The sequence below is a fragment of the Mytilus trossulus genome, chromosome 5 (assembly GCF_036588685.1).
Source record: "Mytilus trossulus isolate FHL-02 chromosome 5, PNRI_Mtr1.1.1.hap1, whole genome shotgun sequence".
Lineage (NCBI taxonomy): Eukaryota > Metazoa > Mollusca > Bivalvia > Mytilida > Mytilidae > Mytilus > Mytilus trossulus.
Window position 1 is genome coordinate 47394885 of NC_086377.1, and position 20422 is coordinate 47415306.

Below are 20422 nucleotides of genomic sequence, written 5' to 3' on the forward strand. Positions count from 1 at the left end.
AATATTTATACCTTGAAAGATGTATTTTATATTTTAATCAATAAAGGTACTGATACGACAGTATTGTATACATAATAATAGATGTATTTCTTTCTACTAGTGGATGATATTTTGCAGTGAATTTGTCTGCCATTTCCATATTTAGGGTATGACCATTGAATTGTAATCATGTACCCTTGATAAGTAGTACGATTAGGTTTAGTTATTTTTTACATTTATAATAATAAAAAAATTTGGTTAACTAGGAACAAATGTTGATTACTTTGAAAACGTTCTCTTATTTCATACTTTGATTGAGAAACGTTAATAATAGTAATATTCAGTAAGGGAGATAATCATGTTCTTGAAGCTTTTATTTAGCTTTGTATGAATAAATATTTCTGATGCATTTAATTGATATTTGGATAAGCAACCTTTATTCCAAGTTTCAGTTGATAGAAATTATTATCTGCATTTCAATAGACTTGTAATCAGTTTTCCTGTATCGGATAGGTGTTTCTCCGGGCACGCCGACTTCCTCCACCAATAAAAACATGCCACCACAAAAAAAAAGCCCAAATGCTGTGCTTACAAGTGGCATTAAAACACCAAAATCAATTCAAATCGATAGACTAATGATGATTTATGTTTTTTTTTCTATTTCTCACACATATTGAACTATTCAGCGTTGCCAATTATTGTGATTGTTTTTGATATATGTATAATATGAATATACAATAAATTCATAAACCTCACATTTGTGCTTTCGTTATCTAGTATTCGTTTTATGAGGTTACATTATATTGCGTCGGAATCAGAGTTGACATGTTTATCCCTGGCCTAATTCGATGCATCCCTTGTCAAACTTTTTACCATAAAACCAAACAAGTGTTCTCACTAATGGCACGAGGGAACAACCTGTAACTCAGATCTTCTAAATGCGTAAACTGTGGTGAATCATATAAATAATCTTCTAGGGACTGCCCTGCTTACCTTTAAGAAAGAAATATTATTAGGATAAAATCAGAAACATCAGTTAATCAGACGTTAAAGAGATAGCTCTTGTTTCGAATAAACCATCTTATTTAGTCATGAGAATAAACCAACTCGCATAAACTGGCAAATTGAAACAGAACCTCCTGAGGAAATGATAATTCCAATAACACTTTTTATAACCATTACTCAGTCAACTCAATCTTCTTTAGATAGCTCAATGTCATAAGGAATAAACATATTTTCTACACGATTCTAAGTCTTTGATCTTATATTAAGTTTATTTATATTTAATTCAATTATCATCGGCATTTTCCAATTCTATTTCATTAAGAATGATAGAGTGATAGAGTGCTCTTTATGATGCTTTATGCTTATTTACACAGGGTAGACATTTTTATTGTCGATATTTTACACCGATCTCAAACGTGATGCTAAATATGGTCAAATAAAATGCATACCAAAGTTTAAATAAATATAGTATATGACATGAACAACTTATTTCTAATCTAATGAGACAAGTACGCTTTTTGTTTAGGTCGAAGCGTTCGAAATTTCTTTGTACAATGATTGGCTGTTCCCGACTACTACCGATGAAGTATGCACCTTTCATATTTTACAAGTTTAAAAACTAATAGCAAAATAAGTATATATTGTTTGAACAAAAATATATTAACACTATATGTAATTGCTAAAAATGTATATATTTTATTCGATTTAAAATTCAAATAAACGGTATGAAAAAAGTTTGCGCATGTGTCAAACATATGTTATGGTTATTAGAACACTGATTTGTATACAAAGCAAAATAAGGACGTTATATTTAATTTAATAATATTTGTAAAAGCATACTAATTATCTAAATGTCCATTTGTACTGCTTCATTATGATTAAATGTTTTTTAAAACAATCTCATCATTAGTGATTGGTGTTCGTTTTTCACCCACGTAAAAGACTTCAAATATACGGCCTACTGTCTTCGTATCATCATTCTGGTCGACTTGTAAGAGTATCGCAAACCCCGCCATGTGTACCAATTCATTCCATCTGCGAACGATGCGTGATCTCCAGCCAAATATCCGCCATTCAGATTGCTATGATGACAAGTCTTATGCCACCAAGCACCATGGAAATATTCAGCACAGTTTCCGTACCAAGTATAGGGGTTGTTTTTCTGATCAGAAGTTGTAAATTTCATACCATTTGAGTAAGAAAGACTGTCTCCTATAATCAAGATTAAAACATATTGTCAATTACAATGGTAAACAGTGAAACCTTTTTTGAGAGACCACTGATATTACATATTTACCTGCGTCGCCACTACAACCACTGACAGATATTTTGTATTTATCTGTGTCGCCACTTTAACCACTGACATATATTGCATATTTACCCGCGTCGCTACTATCACAACTAACATATATTGCATATTTACATGCGTCGCCACTATTACCACTCACAGTTATTGCATATTCACCTGCGTCGCCACTATAACTATTGCAAGTTATTGCATATTTACCTGCGTCGCTACTATTACCACTGACAGATGTTACATATTTACCTGCGTCGCCACTATAACCACTGACATATATTCCATGTTTACCTGCGTCGCCACTATAATCACTGACAGATATTGCATATTACTGCTTCGCCACTTTAACCTTTGACATATATTGCATATTTACCAGTGTCTCCACTATATCTACTGAAATATATTGCATTTTTTAAACGTCGCCACTTTAACCACTGACACATATTGCATGTTTACTTACGTCGCCACTATTACCTCTGACAGATATTGCATATTCAGCGCGTCACCACTAAGACCTCTGACAGATATTGCAATGTTACCGGTGTCGCCACTATAACCACTGATAGATATGGCATATTTACCATCATCGCCACTATGACCACTTACAGATATTGCATATTTACCTATGCCGACACTACAACCATTGCAAGTTTTTGCATATTTACCTGCGTCGCCACTATAACCACTGTTAGATATTGCATATTTACCTGCGTCGCCACTATAACCACTGACAGTTAATGCATATTTAGATGGCGCATTCCCTATGGCAAAGGATTGATATTCTGCATAACGAGTCTCGTTATCAAAATCTTCTAAAACAACCCTAAGGGTGTATGCCTTGCTGGATGTAAGTTGATGCAGTTTTGCATTTCCTAAAACATAAAAAAGATACCAAAAACGACGGTGCTTGTATAAAGAAAACTTCAAGCAAATGGCGACTTGTGTGAAAGCCATAAATTTTGGCTGTTACAAGAAAGAGCATCTATGTTAGATACAAACAATTTAATTTTTACGTTCTGAAAAGCTCTGACAGCAGATTTAAATATCCGTCCAAGCCAACTAGACTTTCAACTTAGCAATAATTTAGAAGATCACTTTACGACCGAAAGGGTGATGTATCGTTTTCTTAATCTGTTGGAATTATTAACAACTTCATTTATGGCAAACTCGAGCATAGAGACACACTTTTATTCTGGACGTTAATGTTATTTTAGCAATTTTTGGCATTTTATGGCATGTTCAGTCCAAAATATGTTCGATTTTCTAGAATATCTTTTATCAAATGTCACCAACTTTATTTCTAAAACAACTCAACGGGAGATAACAAATGATAGGTAAAGATGTTGTCTATCCTATACATATCTTACTAACGTGTTATAGACAGAAACAATATTACAGTAATTCCTTAAATAACGTGTTATGGTATTCATGTATTTGTCTATTGAATTTATTACTTTTTTTTACTGTTGATTTTATCTATGGCAATATCCCTGTTGTTTTTGTTTTAATATGCTTGCAATTTTCTGACTACAAATATTTATTTGATAGCTTCCGCCTTTCTTTTCATGTGATTATTGATCGTTAATTTTTCATGTTATATCATGTCTTTAATTACAAAATGAAAATTTATTTGTACGACAAAGTGTGTAGATCATTTTTCAGATAAATGTAATACATTTACCTAGCCAGAATTCAGTCTCAATGTCACCAAATCCTAATTCAAACTCCTCCCAATTTCTATAAAAGTCTACGTTTCCATTTATTCTATTCTGGAATATCTGAAATGACAACAAGAATACATGCAAATTAGGGTCTGGTTGAGTGACTGAATATGGACTAATTTACCATTCCACGGGATACATTAATATGGGCTGTTTTAATTATATAATGAACAAATATCGGGTACAAGCCTCATCAAGTCATGCTTAAGTTCTGAAATCTTCACAATTTTAGCATTTGAGTTAAACACATTTTGTTTTAAATGTAAGTGGACGGATTTGTTTTCAGTCTAAATATTTAAATGTAAGTTTCTTTCATTTTGAGGAAGACCATCTGAAAAGTTACATATTATAGCATTTTGGTGAATTTTTCACATTCAAGCTTAAATTTGAGCGTCTTTATTATCAGTTCTAATCTTTCATAAATACTAATTGAATCGATTAAAGTAGACACTTTGAAGAAGATTTAAAAAGTGTTGAAAATCTTTAATCAGATGAACCTGAAAATTTTAATGAGATATAACGAGTCCAGAACCAATCCTATATATACCAATACATATTCTTAGTATTTGACTTTATTTCATAATCTATTTTGTTCAATTCAATATTTTATCATAAATATTTGTTGTTTTTAAGGTGTTTCGGTTAAGGTTAAACTACCAAGGCTTTTCCTCATCAGGTATCCCAAGCCTCTAACTAATAAAATAATCAGTTTCAAAGTAAAGTTCAAAGCATCCATACGCATAGAATTTAAAAATTCTGCATACCGGGATACGACACCTGGTAACTTTGTATTGATGTATTGTATTCTAAATTAAATCAGTTTATGATTTGATATAACTATTGTCTTTTATGTTGTGATTTATCATATAACTTGGTTTATCCTATAACTTGGAGGATGTAAGTAGATCCTTCAAGTTTTTGTGTCTTTTATATGCTATGATCGGAGGTTTTGGAAACATGGTTTTTGTGCTATCATTTTGTTCAATTAGGTGCCAATGTTTTTTAATTGCTTTATTTAGTCCATTGAAGGAAGGATTAAATTTGGTGGCTAAAACTAATGGAGGCATTGCTCTTTTGTTTTTAAGCTTGTACCTTAGACAATCTTTTCTTTCCTTATGAAGTGCATTTGTTATAATGGGGTTGATATCTTTTTCCGAGTATCCCCTTTGGAGAAGTTTTGTTTTAAAAGTTTCAATTTCTTTTAGTGTATCTTTTTTGTTATTTGATGATCTCATAAAACGCAATATTTCCGCAGTAATAAATCCATTGAACACCGATGATGGGTGAGCTGACGTTCGTTCAAGATACTGAAAGTTATCAGTAGGTTTACGGTATAGTTTTACGTCTAATATATTATGATTAAGGAATCTGTTTCCTTTAAAAATTGTGACGTCAAGGAATTGAATGCTAGATTGTGATATTTCATGCGTAAATTTTATCAACGGGTGTATATTATTAGCAATGTTAAATAATTCAGTAAGATTATCTTGACTAGAATTAAAAAGAATGAATCCATCATCTCTGTATATAGATAACAGTGCTAAGTTATCTTTAAAAGGAAATATATCAAGAATATTCGTTATAATCTCGAACATTCTTAAATCAGCCAGGGATGGGCTCATTGGGGCTCCCATTGGGATTCCACATGTCTGTCTGAATATCAAGTTATTAAATTCAAATTCATTATTGCATAGAATGAATTGAAGTATTCGTAAGAAGTCCTTTTTTGGTGGTAGAGGTATTTCATGTTTATTACGACATATTTTGTACCATGCTCTGTCAACTGCTTGCAGTATTTCATCGTGAGTTAAGGAATTGTACATACTAGTAATATCAAAAGTGCACATAATTATGTCATCCGGTGCCCTTATTTGTTCTATTTTGTTGATAAATGAGGTCGTGTCCTGTGTATAAGTCCATAATTGGCTAACTACCGGTTTTAGGAAGTGGTCTATAAATTGACCAATTTTTTCAATTGGACTATTGCATAATGATACAATTGGTCTCCCAGGAATATCTATATTTTTAAGGAAATCTTTGTTAGTTTTGATTTTTTCTCTATCTTCATTGTTAATTTTGTGAATTTTTGGCAACATATAGAGTCGTCCCACTCGTATATTGGCATTATTGGCTAGGTATTTATATGTTATATCGTCGATATATTCTTTCTTGTGTAGTTGTTTGATCATTTTTTGAATAGTTTCGGATATTTTGTTCGTATTAAATTCATGAATTTGCTCATAGCATATACTGTTGTTCAGGAAATTCAGTGTTTGTTTAATATATAGATTTTTATCCAGAACAACAGTAGATGAATTTTTGTCAGCTTTCTTAATAATTATATTATTATTTGAACGTAAGGTTTTGAGTGCCGCTCTCTCATGTTTAGAAAGATTATTTCTAACTTTGTTTATTTTAAGTCTGCATATTTCCATCTTTGTGGCAAATAGATAATTTTCTATTGTGTTGTTTGCTAAAGAGGGTTTAAATCCCGATTTGATTCTAAAAGGATGATTGGTGTCCGCATTAGTTTTATCACTAAAGTGATATTTACATCGCATTTTTCTACCTAGTTCGTCAAAATCTCGTAAGAGATTTTGTTTAATGTATTTTACATCTGGACTGGGAATAAATTTTAATCCCTTTGCAAGAACTAATATTTCATAGTTTGTGAGATTCTCCCGTGAAAACACTTCTATATAGTTTAAAGCTTTTTTTACATTTTCATGAAAGTGTTTTGTGCGTTTAAGATGGCCTTTGTTATTATTATGTATACGGAGTTTACTTTTGTATTTTATTAATCGTTTTTTCTTATCCCTTTTTCTGAGAGATCTTTTTCTATTACTCATAGTAATTTATTTGTATAAATTTTTTTTTTGTGACAAAACTATTTTGTTTGTTTGTATAATTATTTCAACTCTAATTGAGAGATGAAATGAATATATATGAAATTCAACTCTATTTGAGAGATGAAATGAATATATATGAAATTCAACTCTATTTGAGAGATGAAATGAATATATATGAAATTCAACTCTATTTGAGAGATGAAATGTATTTTATTAATTCTACTCTATTTGAGAGATGAATTGATTTGTATTTTGTTTAAATCTATTTCAAAAATTATACATTGTATATGTAAACTCTGTTGAAGTGTTTGATCACTTCTGCGGCAATCAATGTGTACTGCAAATATACACCAAGAATTACCACGTGCATACATTAGTCTAAGACTTAGATTCTGATTGGATATTCCAATGTTCCCACGTCACTCGTAACAAGCAACAAAGTTCGTCATTTGTATTCTCAATCTGATTGGTTGTTCCGTAATTAGTGTAGATCAGTTACTACGTCATCGAGCCATCTAACTCGGGTCATATGTGTGTATTTTATTAGATAATGATTTAACACTTAATTGTTATGAAACTAGTAAGATAAAATATAATGCTAATTAGATTCCTTTATATAAATAAGTAATGCTTTAGACAATACTATTAAATTACGATATTAATATTATCATTCTAAAAATAAATAGAGGTAATTGTGAGACAGATATAATCTATTCATGTAAAGATAATGGTTGTTGATGAAATTGCACTGTTTGCCCTTGCGTAGTCATGTGTATAATTTATTGATAACAATCCTGCAACGTGTGTATGATAGCTGTAAAGTTATGTGATTTTTTTGAAGATGTTGTAGATAATCCATATACGAACGAACTATAATTTATAGAATATTTGTACCTAGATAGTACGATTATAATGCTCATTGCTAAAACCATACGAAATAAAATGATAGCAATTATAAGTATAATTTCTTAAGCGATCTTTTAAGTAATAGCTGTCAATTGATGAGTAGCAATTAAAGCAAACTAATTAAACTAAAATAATCAAAAATTTCCTTGATTTAATAACTAATGAATATATATATATGTGATAATTAATTCTAATCAATAAGATAAAACTACAATATTCAAAGTAGTCAGACCTGTTTTAATAATCAAATAAAATACATCCGTTTATAGTTGAATAAAATTTGATATCCATCTTGTATTATAAAGACACTTTGTTTTATTACTGTAAACACATAATTCCACTGAAATACATAAGAATATTATTGTACTTGTCTTAGTAATAATTATTACGGAAATTTCTGCGGCCTCTTCCACGGTTCCCGCGACCGTATCTGTTACCCAGAACATTCTTTAGGTCATCAATTACCTTTTTCATCAAGTCCATTTCACTTACTGGTTTAGTTTTGTCAGTTTGTTGTTTAAGTATCTCCAGTTCTTGTCAAGAACTGACAGTTCTTTTGGATCCTTGGTTGCACTTTGTCTATAACTATCGGCCCATTTATCCTTCAGGCTCCTCACTCTGTCGTTCAAACGGACAACGCTTGATCCGTTGGTTATTGCCGCTGATGTCTCTAGCCAGTATTTTTCAACTTCAGCTGTCAGGTTGTCAGCATATTCTTTAACTGCTTCCGTAAGGAATTCCCGGAAATTAGATTTTACATTACTGTTGAACTCCTGCACCTTCAATTTAAAGAAGGTGCTTGCGTCATCTGATCCGAATCTTGGTGAGAATGTCGCATTATTTATATTTGCGTAAACAGGTAAGGTGTCCCTATCGAACCTTCTAATGTCCCTAAGTAGAGTCAGTATTGGGTGTCTTTTAGCTAATGCACTGTCCATATTGTCAATACATTTGTCAATATTGATCCCATCCGTTATGGTACCACTGCTGCAGCTCTCATTTACTAACTGATCAAAGTTAAAGTTCATTGGTATGATTTTGACGTTACTCGGTATTTGCCCACACGGTATTTCATCTTTAATGCCTTCATTAATTGTGTCAGCAATGTCCGTATCCGATTCAGAATTGTTGTTCATCTTCTTTTTGCCAAGACTTAATTTAGATTTGTGCATGTGTAGTTCGTTATCGAGGTTTGTGAAGAAATAAGTGTTTATAGCAATTTTATATGTTAAATTTTTAGAAAAGCTTTCCTAAAAATATTAATTTTCATTGGTTAATACTTAGATTGTAACTTTCAATGCCCCATTATTGGGGTTGGTCTAACTATTTTGATTTGAAGTAATGAAGATCGTTATAGTTATAAACAATACTATACATTTGTTACAATGTTCAGGTGGTCTGTCCCTACAGATAATCAAATTCGATGCGCTTCGTATTATTTTGTATGAAGTAAAGGTGTGATGCTATTAGAAACTGAATAATAGTTACCCATGTCGAATGTAAGTTTCCTGTGATAATGGTTGTAAGAATGATAAATTTGGATGTAAATTGTCTGTACGTAATGAATTTGAAGATTATATATTCCGAAACAAATTCCACAGACTTTAATAATGGCATATTTGTAAATACCTTGTTATACAATAATAGCATTTATTAATGCATTTATTTTTTATAATGTTTTAAGAAATATGTACTAAATACATATATGGAGATTACGCATGTCCAGAGACAAGATAATACGAAGGTTTGGAACAACGTGATTGAGGCGGAGGCCTCGTATAAACTTGAATGAGATATAACGAGTCCAGAACCAATCCTATATATACCAATACATATTCTTAGTATTTGACTTTATTTCATAATCTATTTTGTTCAATTCAATATTTGAATGAGATATAACGAGTCCAGAACCAATCCTATATATACCAATACATATTCTTAGTATTTGACTTTATTTCATAATCTATTTTGTTCAACAGAGTTTACATATACAATGTATAATTTTTGAAATAGATTTAAACAAAATACAAATCAATTCATCTCTCAAATAGAGTAGAATTAATAAAATACATTTCATCTCTCAAATAGAGTTGAATTTCATATATATTCATTTCATCTCTCAAATAGAGTTGAATTTCATATATATTCATTTCATCTCTCAATTAGAGTTGAAATAATTATACAAACAAACAAAACAGTTTTGTCACAAAAAAAATGAGTAATAGAAAAAGATCTCTCAGAAAAAGGGATAAGAAAAAACGATTAATAAAATACAAAAGTAAACTCCGTATACATAATAATAACAAAGGCCATCTTAAACGCACAAAACACTTTCATGAAAATGTAAAAAAAGCTTTAAACTATATAGAAGTGTTTTCACGGGAGAATCTCACAAACTATGAAATATTAGTTCTTGCAAAGGGATTAAAATTTATTCCCAGTCCAGATGTAAAATACATTAAACAAAATCTCGTAATGACGAACTAGGTAGAAAAATGCGATGCAAATATCACTTTAGTGATAAAACTAATGCGGACACCAATCATCCTTTTAGAATCAAATCGGGATTTAAACTCTCTTTAGCAAACAACACAATAGAAAATTATCTATTTGCCACAAAGATGGAAATATGCAGACTTAAAATAAACAAAGTTAGAAATAATCTTTCTAAACATGAGAGAGCGGCACTCAAAACCTTACGTTCAAATAATGATATAATTATTAAGAAAGCTGACAAAAATTCATCTACTGTTGTTCTGGATAAAAATCTATATATTAAACAAACACTGAATTTCCTGAACAACAGTATATGCTATGAGCAAATTCATGAATTTAATACGAACAAAATATCCGAAACTATTCAAAAAATGATCAAACAACTACACAAGATAGAATATATCGACGATATAACATATAAATACCTAGCCAATAATGCCAATATACGAGTGGGACGACTCTATATGTTGCCAAAAATTCACAAAATTAACCATGAAGATAGAGAAAAAATCAAAACTAACAAAGATTTCCTTAAAAATATAGATATTCCTGGGAGACCAATTGTATCATTATGCAATAGTCCAATTGAAAAAATTGGTCAATTTATAGACCACTTCCTAAAACCGGTAGTTAGCCAATTATGGACTTATACACAGGACACGACCTCATTTATCAACAAAATAGAACAAATAAGGGCACCGGATGACATAATTATGTGCACTTTTGATATTACTAGTATGTACAATTCCTTAACTCACGATGAAATACTGCAAGCAGTTGACAGAGCATGGTACAAAATATGTCGTAATAAACATGAAATACCTCTACCACCAAAAAAGGACTTCTTACGAATACTTCAATTCATTCTATGCAATAATGAATTTGAATTTAATAACTTGATATTCAGACAGACATGTGGAATCCCAATGGGAGCCCCAATGAGCCCATCCCTGGCTGATTTAAGAATGTTCGAGATTATAACGAATATTCTTGATATATTTCCTTTTAAAGATAACTTAGCACTGTTATCTATATACAGAGATGATGGATTCATTCTTTTTAATTCTAGTCAAGATAATCTTACTGAATTATTTAACATTGCTAATAATATACACCCGTTGATAAAATTTACGCATGAAATATCACAATCTAGCATTCAATTCCTTGACGTCACAAATTTTAAAGGAAACAGATTCCTTAATCATAATATATTAGACGTAAAACTATACCGTAAACCTACTGATAACTTTCAGTATCTTGAACGAACGTCAGCTCACCCATCATCGGTGTTCAATGGATTTATTACTGCGGAAATATTGCGTTTTATGAGATCATCAAATAACAAAAAAGATACACTAAAAGAAATTGAAACTTTTAAAACAAAACTTCTCCAAAGGGGATACTCGGAAAAAGATATCAACCCCATTATAACAAATGCACTTCATAAGGAAAGAAAAGATTGTCTAAGGTACAAGCTTAAAAACAAAAGAGCAATGCCTCCATTAGTTTTAGCCACCAAATTTAATCCTTCTTTCAATGGACTAAATAAAGCAATTAAAAAACATTGGCACCTAATTGAACAAAATGATAGCACAAAAACCATGTTTCCAAAACCTCCGATCATAGCATATAAAAGACACAAAAACTTGAAGGATCTACTTACATCCTCCAAGTTATAGGATAAACCAAGTTATATGATAAATCACAACATAAAAGACAATAGTTATATCAAATCATAAACTGATTTAATTTAGAATACAATACATCAATACAAAGTTACCAGGTGTCGTATCCCGGTATGCAGAATTTTTAAATTCTATGCGTATGGATGCTTTGAACTTTACTTTGAAACTGATTATTTTATTAGTTAGAGGCTTGGGATACCTGATGAGGAAAAGCCTTGGTAGTTTAACCTTAACCGAAACACCTTAAAAACAACAAATATTTATGATAAAATATTGAATTGAACAAAATAGAATCGAAAAGAAAACAACTGTCATATTCCTGACGTGGTGTAGATAACGTTTCTAAACAAACATAGCACGATGCTATCTTCAGATGTCATCGTATTTGACTGCAAAGCCAAATGGAAGCTGTCACTTCAGTAATGGGTTTACTGACGGTCGATAGAAAAAATATAATGTGACAAGTTCTATATACCCAAGATACCGATTATGTACAAATTAGACGTTTTAGAATATAATGCATTCTTGGTAATATTTTCAAAAGTGTAAAACGAAACGTCTTGGTTGGTTAAAAATGTCATAAACAAGTGAAATGTTACCAATGACGTGACGTTATTTTGATTGTGAATAAAATAACCCATGAATTTTTACATTCTGAAAGGGTCAATGTACTTACTGTCCAGCCTCCGCCGTCTGTAGTCATATCGCAGTATACACTAAAACCACAACTATCGCTGTCAGGGTTGATGGTGTACACTCCACTTAAACCTTTTATGTCACCGCAATCTTTTGGTGGAGCTGAAACAGATATTAAGATAAGGAGATAGGGGTACGGTGGCAATGAGAAAAGCTGAAACAGATATTAAGATAAGGAGATAGGGGTACGGTGGCAATGAGAAAATTATCCACAATAGGTGATTGATTGTTGCCTGCTTAAAATACAGTGGCAATTTGTTTACTAGAACGAATAAAAAAAAGAATACAATAGGTAGGTCCTGTAATACACCGACTGAGATAAAGGTTAAAAAAAACTTGAATGCCACTGAAATATTATGTATACAGGGTATATGTTCATTGTTATTTGAAGTGTCCTCATGTTAAGAGACTATAGTACTTTCGCTACACGGCGCATCCGATTTATGATTCCCAACGTATCAAAGATCCCCAAAATTACTAAACTAGTGTTAAACATTTGAAACAGAAACAAACAACGGTATAATCTTTATGAACAAAAAGAAACGAAAAATACTATATATAATTAATTCATTTGCATATATACGTACGAAAATTATCTCTGTACAGCGTATTCCAGTGTAGATTTGTTTCATTTGGAGGACAACAGTTATAAGATAGGTCCATTCTGCACTCCATCAAAACTTTGTTATAACCCGAGGCACAACAGCCTTCGTTTGCGAAGCATGAATACGCACATTGCACTTCCGAGACACCCGTGAATAATCTAACATGTAAGTTATCCTTAATTTTCATCCCAAAATACTCTGTAAACGTATCAGCTGTCAACACAAAAGCGCAAAGAACTAAGGTAATAAGTAAACCGTAAGTCTTTGTAAGGAGGGACATCTTTTTTGTATTTTACAACTTACAAATCGTCGTTGATGAACTGTTGATAACACCACCATTGTATATTTGATTGTATATGTTTTGCAATTAAAACTACTTGTTTTAACTGTTTGTTAATAAATATCAACCCCTTTATACATAATAACTAATTCCATTAATATTAAGTGGTAATTTAATTTTAAATTCAATTTATTTACATGGATGCTTGATCACATCCATTTAATTGTTTACTTATCTTTTAGTGGTGTGTTGAAGGGGCATCAGATACGATGAGTTTGTCCTTTGAGTATGTTTGTTTTACATCGATTTGACGCCAATCGCTACATTTGTATATCGCTTGAACAAACTGATATGTAATTATAAGATCGAAACTTATTCTGCAAAAACAATAGGATTTTTATCAATATTAAACTATCCTTTTAAACCAATTCACTTACATATCTGTGATATTCAAGATACACATGTTTAAAAAATGTAAATCAATTGATAACACATTAATAGTTAGAATTCATATTTAAGAACAATGACATTGTTATTAAAAAGAGACAATTTGATGGCCAGGAGGTGCGTTTAATAAAAAGAAATGCGTTAGAAATAAAAAAAAAAAACATGAAACGAAAATTAATGAGAGTAATGTTCTAAAAAAATATTATCGATTGATATCTTATTAAGAGTAAGAATCCATATTTTAGATTCATCATAATCTTGACCTTATCATAACTAATACATTGTTGACGACGCCGCTGCCGACACCCGCATACATATGTCTAGCTTTTGACTCCGTCTGTAAAAATTAGTGTGTCAATAATAATAAGATATTTTATTTGTAAAACGCTCCCCCTTATGGACATCAAATTGTCTCTTTATTAAGGACATTAGTAGTAATATAAAACATGAAAAACAAAAATAGGATAGCAACAGACATCGCCAGTGATGTTTCGACAGTATACCAGTACAAAGGAACGAAGTATATAAATTATAAACTCCGCGTCAAACGAATTAATCAAAGTCACAGGTGAGTTTTTAAAAACAGAATATAATTGGTATATGTTTGACACGTACAAGAATTCACAATTTGTATTAAGTTTGTAATTATGTTATTGTATGTATTACGCAACCATGATAAATATATTAAAATAGAATTATGTTCGTAACGGTTTTAATTTTTCAATGTTTGTCTTATTAATCCAAAATTGAATTAACATATGTGCACAAAGTGCATTAAACTTGAAATAATATAAATGTAATATATGATTCAGTATCTTAATTTTTGCATGCTATAGGAAATAACTGATAAAAAAACTTGTAATATAAAACAAAACGAAGTAGAATCTAACATTAAACACAGTTCAAAACAAACGACATAACCCCAAAACACTGAAGACGAATTACTCGACTATTCTTACAAATAAGATATCCGTTTTATTACCGAAAATACAGAATTAAAAATACACAAACGATAAAACATAGCACACTCTCTAACAAGACTCACAAAAGAAACATCATAGTTAAATACATGAGCATTGGATGTCTCTTAACTGAAACATTTCGTATAGCATTGCAAATTCACTTCCGCCCTAATAGTAATATTTGGGAATAGTTCACGTTCGATATTTAGCAGACAATGATGTAATCTATTATAGGTGATCGGGGACATGAGGTTTTGGCAAAAATACTTCGAGGTAAACCAGAAGAGTTTTCCGAACAAATTACCAGACCGGAAACAACAACCAATACAAAAGTGTGAATTCATTCGTTCAAACATCAAATGAAACCTCTAAACCAACTGAAAATATAAACGAAAAATACAAGACAACCAGACATTCAACAGACAGATATGCGATAAAGACTCATGGTGCAACGGCTAAGGCTTATCAGGAACAGTCAGATCCACAAATTTCAAACACAGATATTTTAACAGCTCACGAGATTCAAACATTAGATTGCTATAGGCTGCAACTTCAATCAGACATTTTACATGAAGTTAGAAATGGACAATACAAAATTGAAATAGCACCCTCAGATTGAATAGATTTTGGTGGCCAAAAATTATATGATATGACACAGCAACTTTTCATACAATACCAAGGATAAGTTTTGTTGATGTTTGATGGTAGATTTGGCTTACATAAACAGTTCGAAAATTATCCCAAGGGGGTTACTGCTGCATGTAAGTAGATGAAAAAGGAAATATAAACAGTCATATAATACCAGTAAATTATTAACCAAAACTTTTTTGTTTCACAACTCTTAATTTATACGTGTAACAATATATGAATAACACATAGCTGAGAGGGTGATAGAGCAGATTGGTACCCCGAGAAAACATTGTCAACCGCGGCGAATCTGCTCTATCACCCTCTCAGCTATGTGTTATTTAATTTATTATACTGAATGTCCTATCATTATTGGCTTTTACAGATTACTTTTATTTTAAAAGTATTTTCTATGACGTCACGTTCATAACAACATTACGAGTGTTAGAAATAAACAACAATATGTTTTTTTTTTTATTTTGACAGTTAAATAATAAAATTCGATCCAAAACGTAAAACTTAAGCATTGTATTCAACTACTTGATGTAAATTCAATCCATTGTCCTTTAAATTGTCGATTTTTGATTGGTTTAGACGAGAGGGTAACATTCAAAAAAATTGTCACCCTCTCAGCTATGTGATAGAGTAAAATGACACCCTCGTATTAGCCAATCAAAATATGGCATTTTAACGTGAAGTAAAATAAAATAAATTAATTGGTTGTATGTCATCCAAGACAGCAAATGCTTCGGATTAACGTTGGATTTTACATATTTTCATCCTCCATTTTGAATAATGTGCATCCTAATGATGCAAAATGGCGTTAACAATTTGTATTTTTACATAAGAATTAACGTTTTAATATAAATAACAGTTTGTATAATACGATAATAAATATTTCTACCGCTGTCTTCTCTGTAAGAAATAGACAGCGGTATATTCATATGATTAAGTTAAACAATCTATCAGCAGATCTGACATTTCAAGGTTTCACAGAGACATGATTTGAAAACAAAAACATAACTGTACGTTAATGATTTTATAAGTTTGTAAACTTTTGTTTCGTCGTAACTACACTCCCCTTCCTTTTTTGAATATGACCTACCAAATTAGACTATTTACCGGATTTGTTATAACATTAGCAACACGACGGGTGACACATGTGGAGCAGGATCTGCTTACCCTTCCGTAACACCTAAAATCACCCCTTGTTTTTTGAGGGGGTTCGTGTTGCTCATTCTTTGGTTTTCTAAAATGTGTGTGCTATTGTTGTCTGTTTGTCTTTTTCATTTTTGGCCATGGCGTTGTCATTTTATTTTCGATTAATGAGTTTGAATGTCCTTTTGGTATCTTTCGTTATTCTGTTGTATGAACCTCCGTGACATCATAACGTGTATTGCAGTTGCATTCCAATGACATTGCTTGACCGTATGTGAACTGCGGTCTGTTTTTTTTTATATGACAAACATGTCAGGCAGGATTAACTTCATTTTCTTAAGCACTAATCATCGAGCAAAAAAATTGATGTGTACACGAGTAACACACATAATCAACCATGTCCAATGTCAATTTCAGCATAGTCAGTGAATGTCACTTTCAGTTCAAAATTCGAATGCGTAGGACATATCTGACATTTTTGTGTTCTGTTTTTATCTGTTGAAATTATGTTATAAAAATATTATAATTTATTGTTGACCAGTCGAGATTCTTTGTTTGTGAATCCACTGTCTTTCAGAATGCGTTTTTAATATTACTACGCGGGCTTTTAAGTACTTTAAATCGATAATAAATACGTTTTTGTGAGTTTTTCTTTCTTTCGAAGCAAACACAATATACAAAATCAATTGCAGCATAAACACAATAACTGTGTAGTGTTTTTTGTTTTTAAATATAAGCTGTAATTGTACTCTGCTCGAAACAGAAGTAATAGTTCGATAAAGCTCGCATTACACCTGTTTGTCAGCCACATACACATACAATCGATATTCAAAGACTCTACGCAGTTAATGTCTATGTTTTATCATTATATATCATGTCTATGTGCAGCATATTAATAATAGTCTTCCGATTTCCATGTATGCATTACAAATAGTAATATAAGGACTATAATTCTTAACATCACAACCTCGTTGAAACAAATATAGTGAATACAAGTCATTTTGGGTCAGTCATTATTTTCATAATTTATTGTAGCCATACTGATACATTGGGTTGATTCAATTTTGACCTATACTGATAATTCCGAAGACATTATGCCAATGATTCTCTTTGTTGCAACACACAGAGACAAGTGTAAGGTAAATAGACATTCTGAAGCACGCAATTTTGTATTCCATGTTATATTGATAAACACCAGATTAATGAACTTACGTTGTCAAAATACTTGTTTGCTTTATATCTTTGCAAGAAAGCATGACAAATACAAATTGGACATTTAATAATGGGAAGGTACATGAAACAAGATACTTACGATATTGGGTCTTCAACAAGGTGAGGCATATGTTGTCATGTATATCCTTAACACACAAGATTTTTTTTTTTTAATATCATCTGCTATAACGTCAATCGAAGATTTGCATTAATATCATAATTTACAGTAGAATAGCACAACTAGCTTATCTTTCCACAAATACGTGAATGGTATATGGCAAAGATTATAAAAAAGAGCAGTATAGATTGGATACAATCGCGTTTAACAAATATAGTTTTCTTTTAATAGCCTTATTACAAAGACGCCACGTTAACTAAACAGTGATATAAAGCTTCACCTATTCCGACAGGACAAATTTCAATCTAACCAGATAATTGCAATATATATTATATAATGTTTTTACAACGTATAATGCTTTGGAACTATGAGTGTATAACAATAACTTACTTCCTTATTAAATTAAATGTCTGAAAGAAAATTAAGCGAAAAAGTGATTAGCAACATGATAATAAAACACTCAATCAGGGATCATAACGTTTTTTACTATCCCTATATTTTTTCATGGGATATATATGATATGATTTGATGTAAGTTGAAGGGTAGTTCAATAATTTATTGTGTACAAGTTTACTGCAAGGCATTTGAAACACACATACAAACAGTGTTTAACCTTCAACCGATATCATACGTTACGTTTATAAATTAACATACAACAGAAAATATGTTTCACTAAACCATCAATTTCAAACAATCTCAGAGCCAACAAATATGCGGACGTGAGTGTACAGGTAAATATAGAAAACATATTTAGACCGTGATGCACACAAATGAGTTGTATATTGATGATACTCATATAGGATTAGCCCGTTACTTTGACATTACGGAAGAATTTGTTATAGAAAATTCCTGTCACTAATCGCTAAAAAGGAAATGTCTTTTTAAAATTTTAAAATGATACTGGATCTAGTTTTACGGCCTTAATGCATTTCAAGTATGGTGTTAGTCAAAATTTGACCAATTATAATTGAAAGTGGTATCATTATTGAATGTGGTTTGTTAAAAAAAAGGTTACAATCCTAGTTGTTTAATTTTTTACTTTGAACGTATAATATTTAGCGAAAACAATTCATGAGTGATAGCTGATGCACAACAACTATTATTTCAAGGTCTCAATGAAAATGAACTTAAAACAGAACCAAGTTATAAGCATCTTGTAAGGCTGGGATGTCAGTTTAGAATTCGGTCATTTCAAGATTTTTTTTATTACTTTGGGGATGGAAAAGAACGATTTGGAGAACATTGAATATATGTATGCTACTCAAGGTACAGAGGGCATCATGTCGATGGCACTGAACAAATGGAAAGTTTCGAAGCATTCAAAACTGTAGACTCCTTCTTTGAAAGACCTCTCCGATGCCATGACAGCAGTTAATCTGAGTAACCATCTGATATCCCAGGTACAGAGTGTTTAAATAAAAAAAATATCAATTCATTATATGTAAATATGTCATTCAATTGAATGTTACTAAAACTGACTTTTAGTAAAGGCTCAATCTTGTAGGCCCTTGCCCCTTCCCATCTTTCCTCTCTTGATCAGCCTATGTGTCCTAAAATGTTTTGGTTATTTAAGATATTTTGGTTTGTAGGTGATTAGTTCAGCTAGTTAACTTCTTCTGTGTAGCCGCAATGCAATTTATAACTACTGATAATATATATACACTTGATTTAATATAAGACCATGTGTTAACTTTGGTGTGTAGTCTTTCTATATAGTCAAATTCACGTATACTGTTATTCTTCTTTCAATAATATGTTTGTGTGACTTGAACGAGTGGCATTTCGACATGTAAAATCCAGTTTTTACATATAACATTTTCTCAGCAGAAATACATTTTTCTTTCTTTTATATTGCGGTTTTAACTTCTAAATTATATATTAAATTGCAAAATTTCAATAGTTTGATCTAACATATAGGTTAAACTTTAATCTTCTGTCCTACACTTGGCGGTACTTTGATATTAAGATAGATGAAAAAACTAGATGTGTCAAAGCGATGCGAATGGCCCCGTCCCAAAAAATAGAAAAAAATCAAAACTGTAATTTTCAACAAATTATATAACTGTATACCCTTACTTTTGGCAAAATTTAGCGGATCGAAACGAAACATAAACTAATATGTAACTCATCATAGGTAACACACATACCAAAAGTCAGCCCAATATCTGAAAGCGTTTAGAAATAAAGTCCGTATATCTGTGATTTTCAACAATTTTTCAAAGTCCATAGCCCATTATTCCGCCAAAAAATAGCCGAGCGGAACAAAACTTAAACTTGATCTTTAATGTATCATGGTTAGCTGACATTCCAAAAATGAGCTCAATGTCTGAAGGCGTTTAGAAAAAAAATCCGTTTTCGGTTTGTTGTGGAATGACG

General features: G+C 31.3%; 1 protein-coding gene across 1 annotated transcript; it reads right to left on the minus strand.

Annotated features, from left to right (window-relative positions):
- Nucleotides 1-1329: 1329 nt before the first annotated feature.
- LOC134718020 (fibrinogen C domain-containing protein 1-A-like) lies at nt 1330-12680 on the minus strand (the record flags this gene model as incomplete). The annotated part of the gene is made up of 4 exons (XM_063580519.1): nt 1330-2196; nt 2992-3156; nt 3966-4062; nt 12618-12680. Coding segments are annotated over 4 exons (579 nt in total), but the record flags the coding sequence as incomplete, so codon positions are not given.
- Between the last annotated feature and the right edge of the window lie 7742 nt (nt 12681-20422).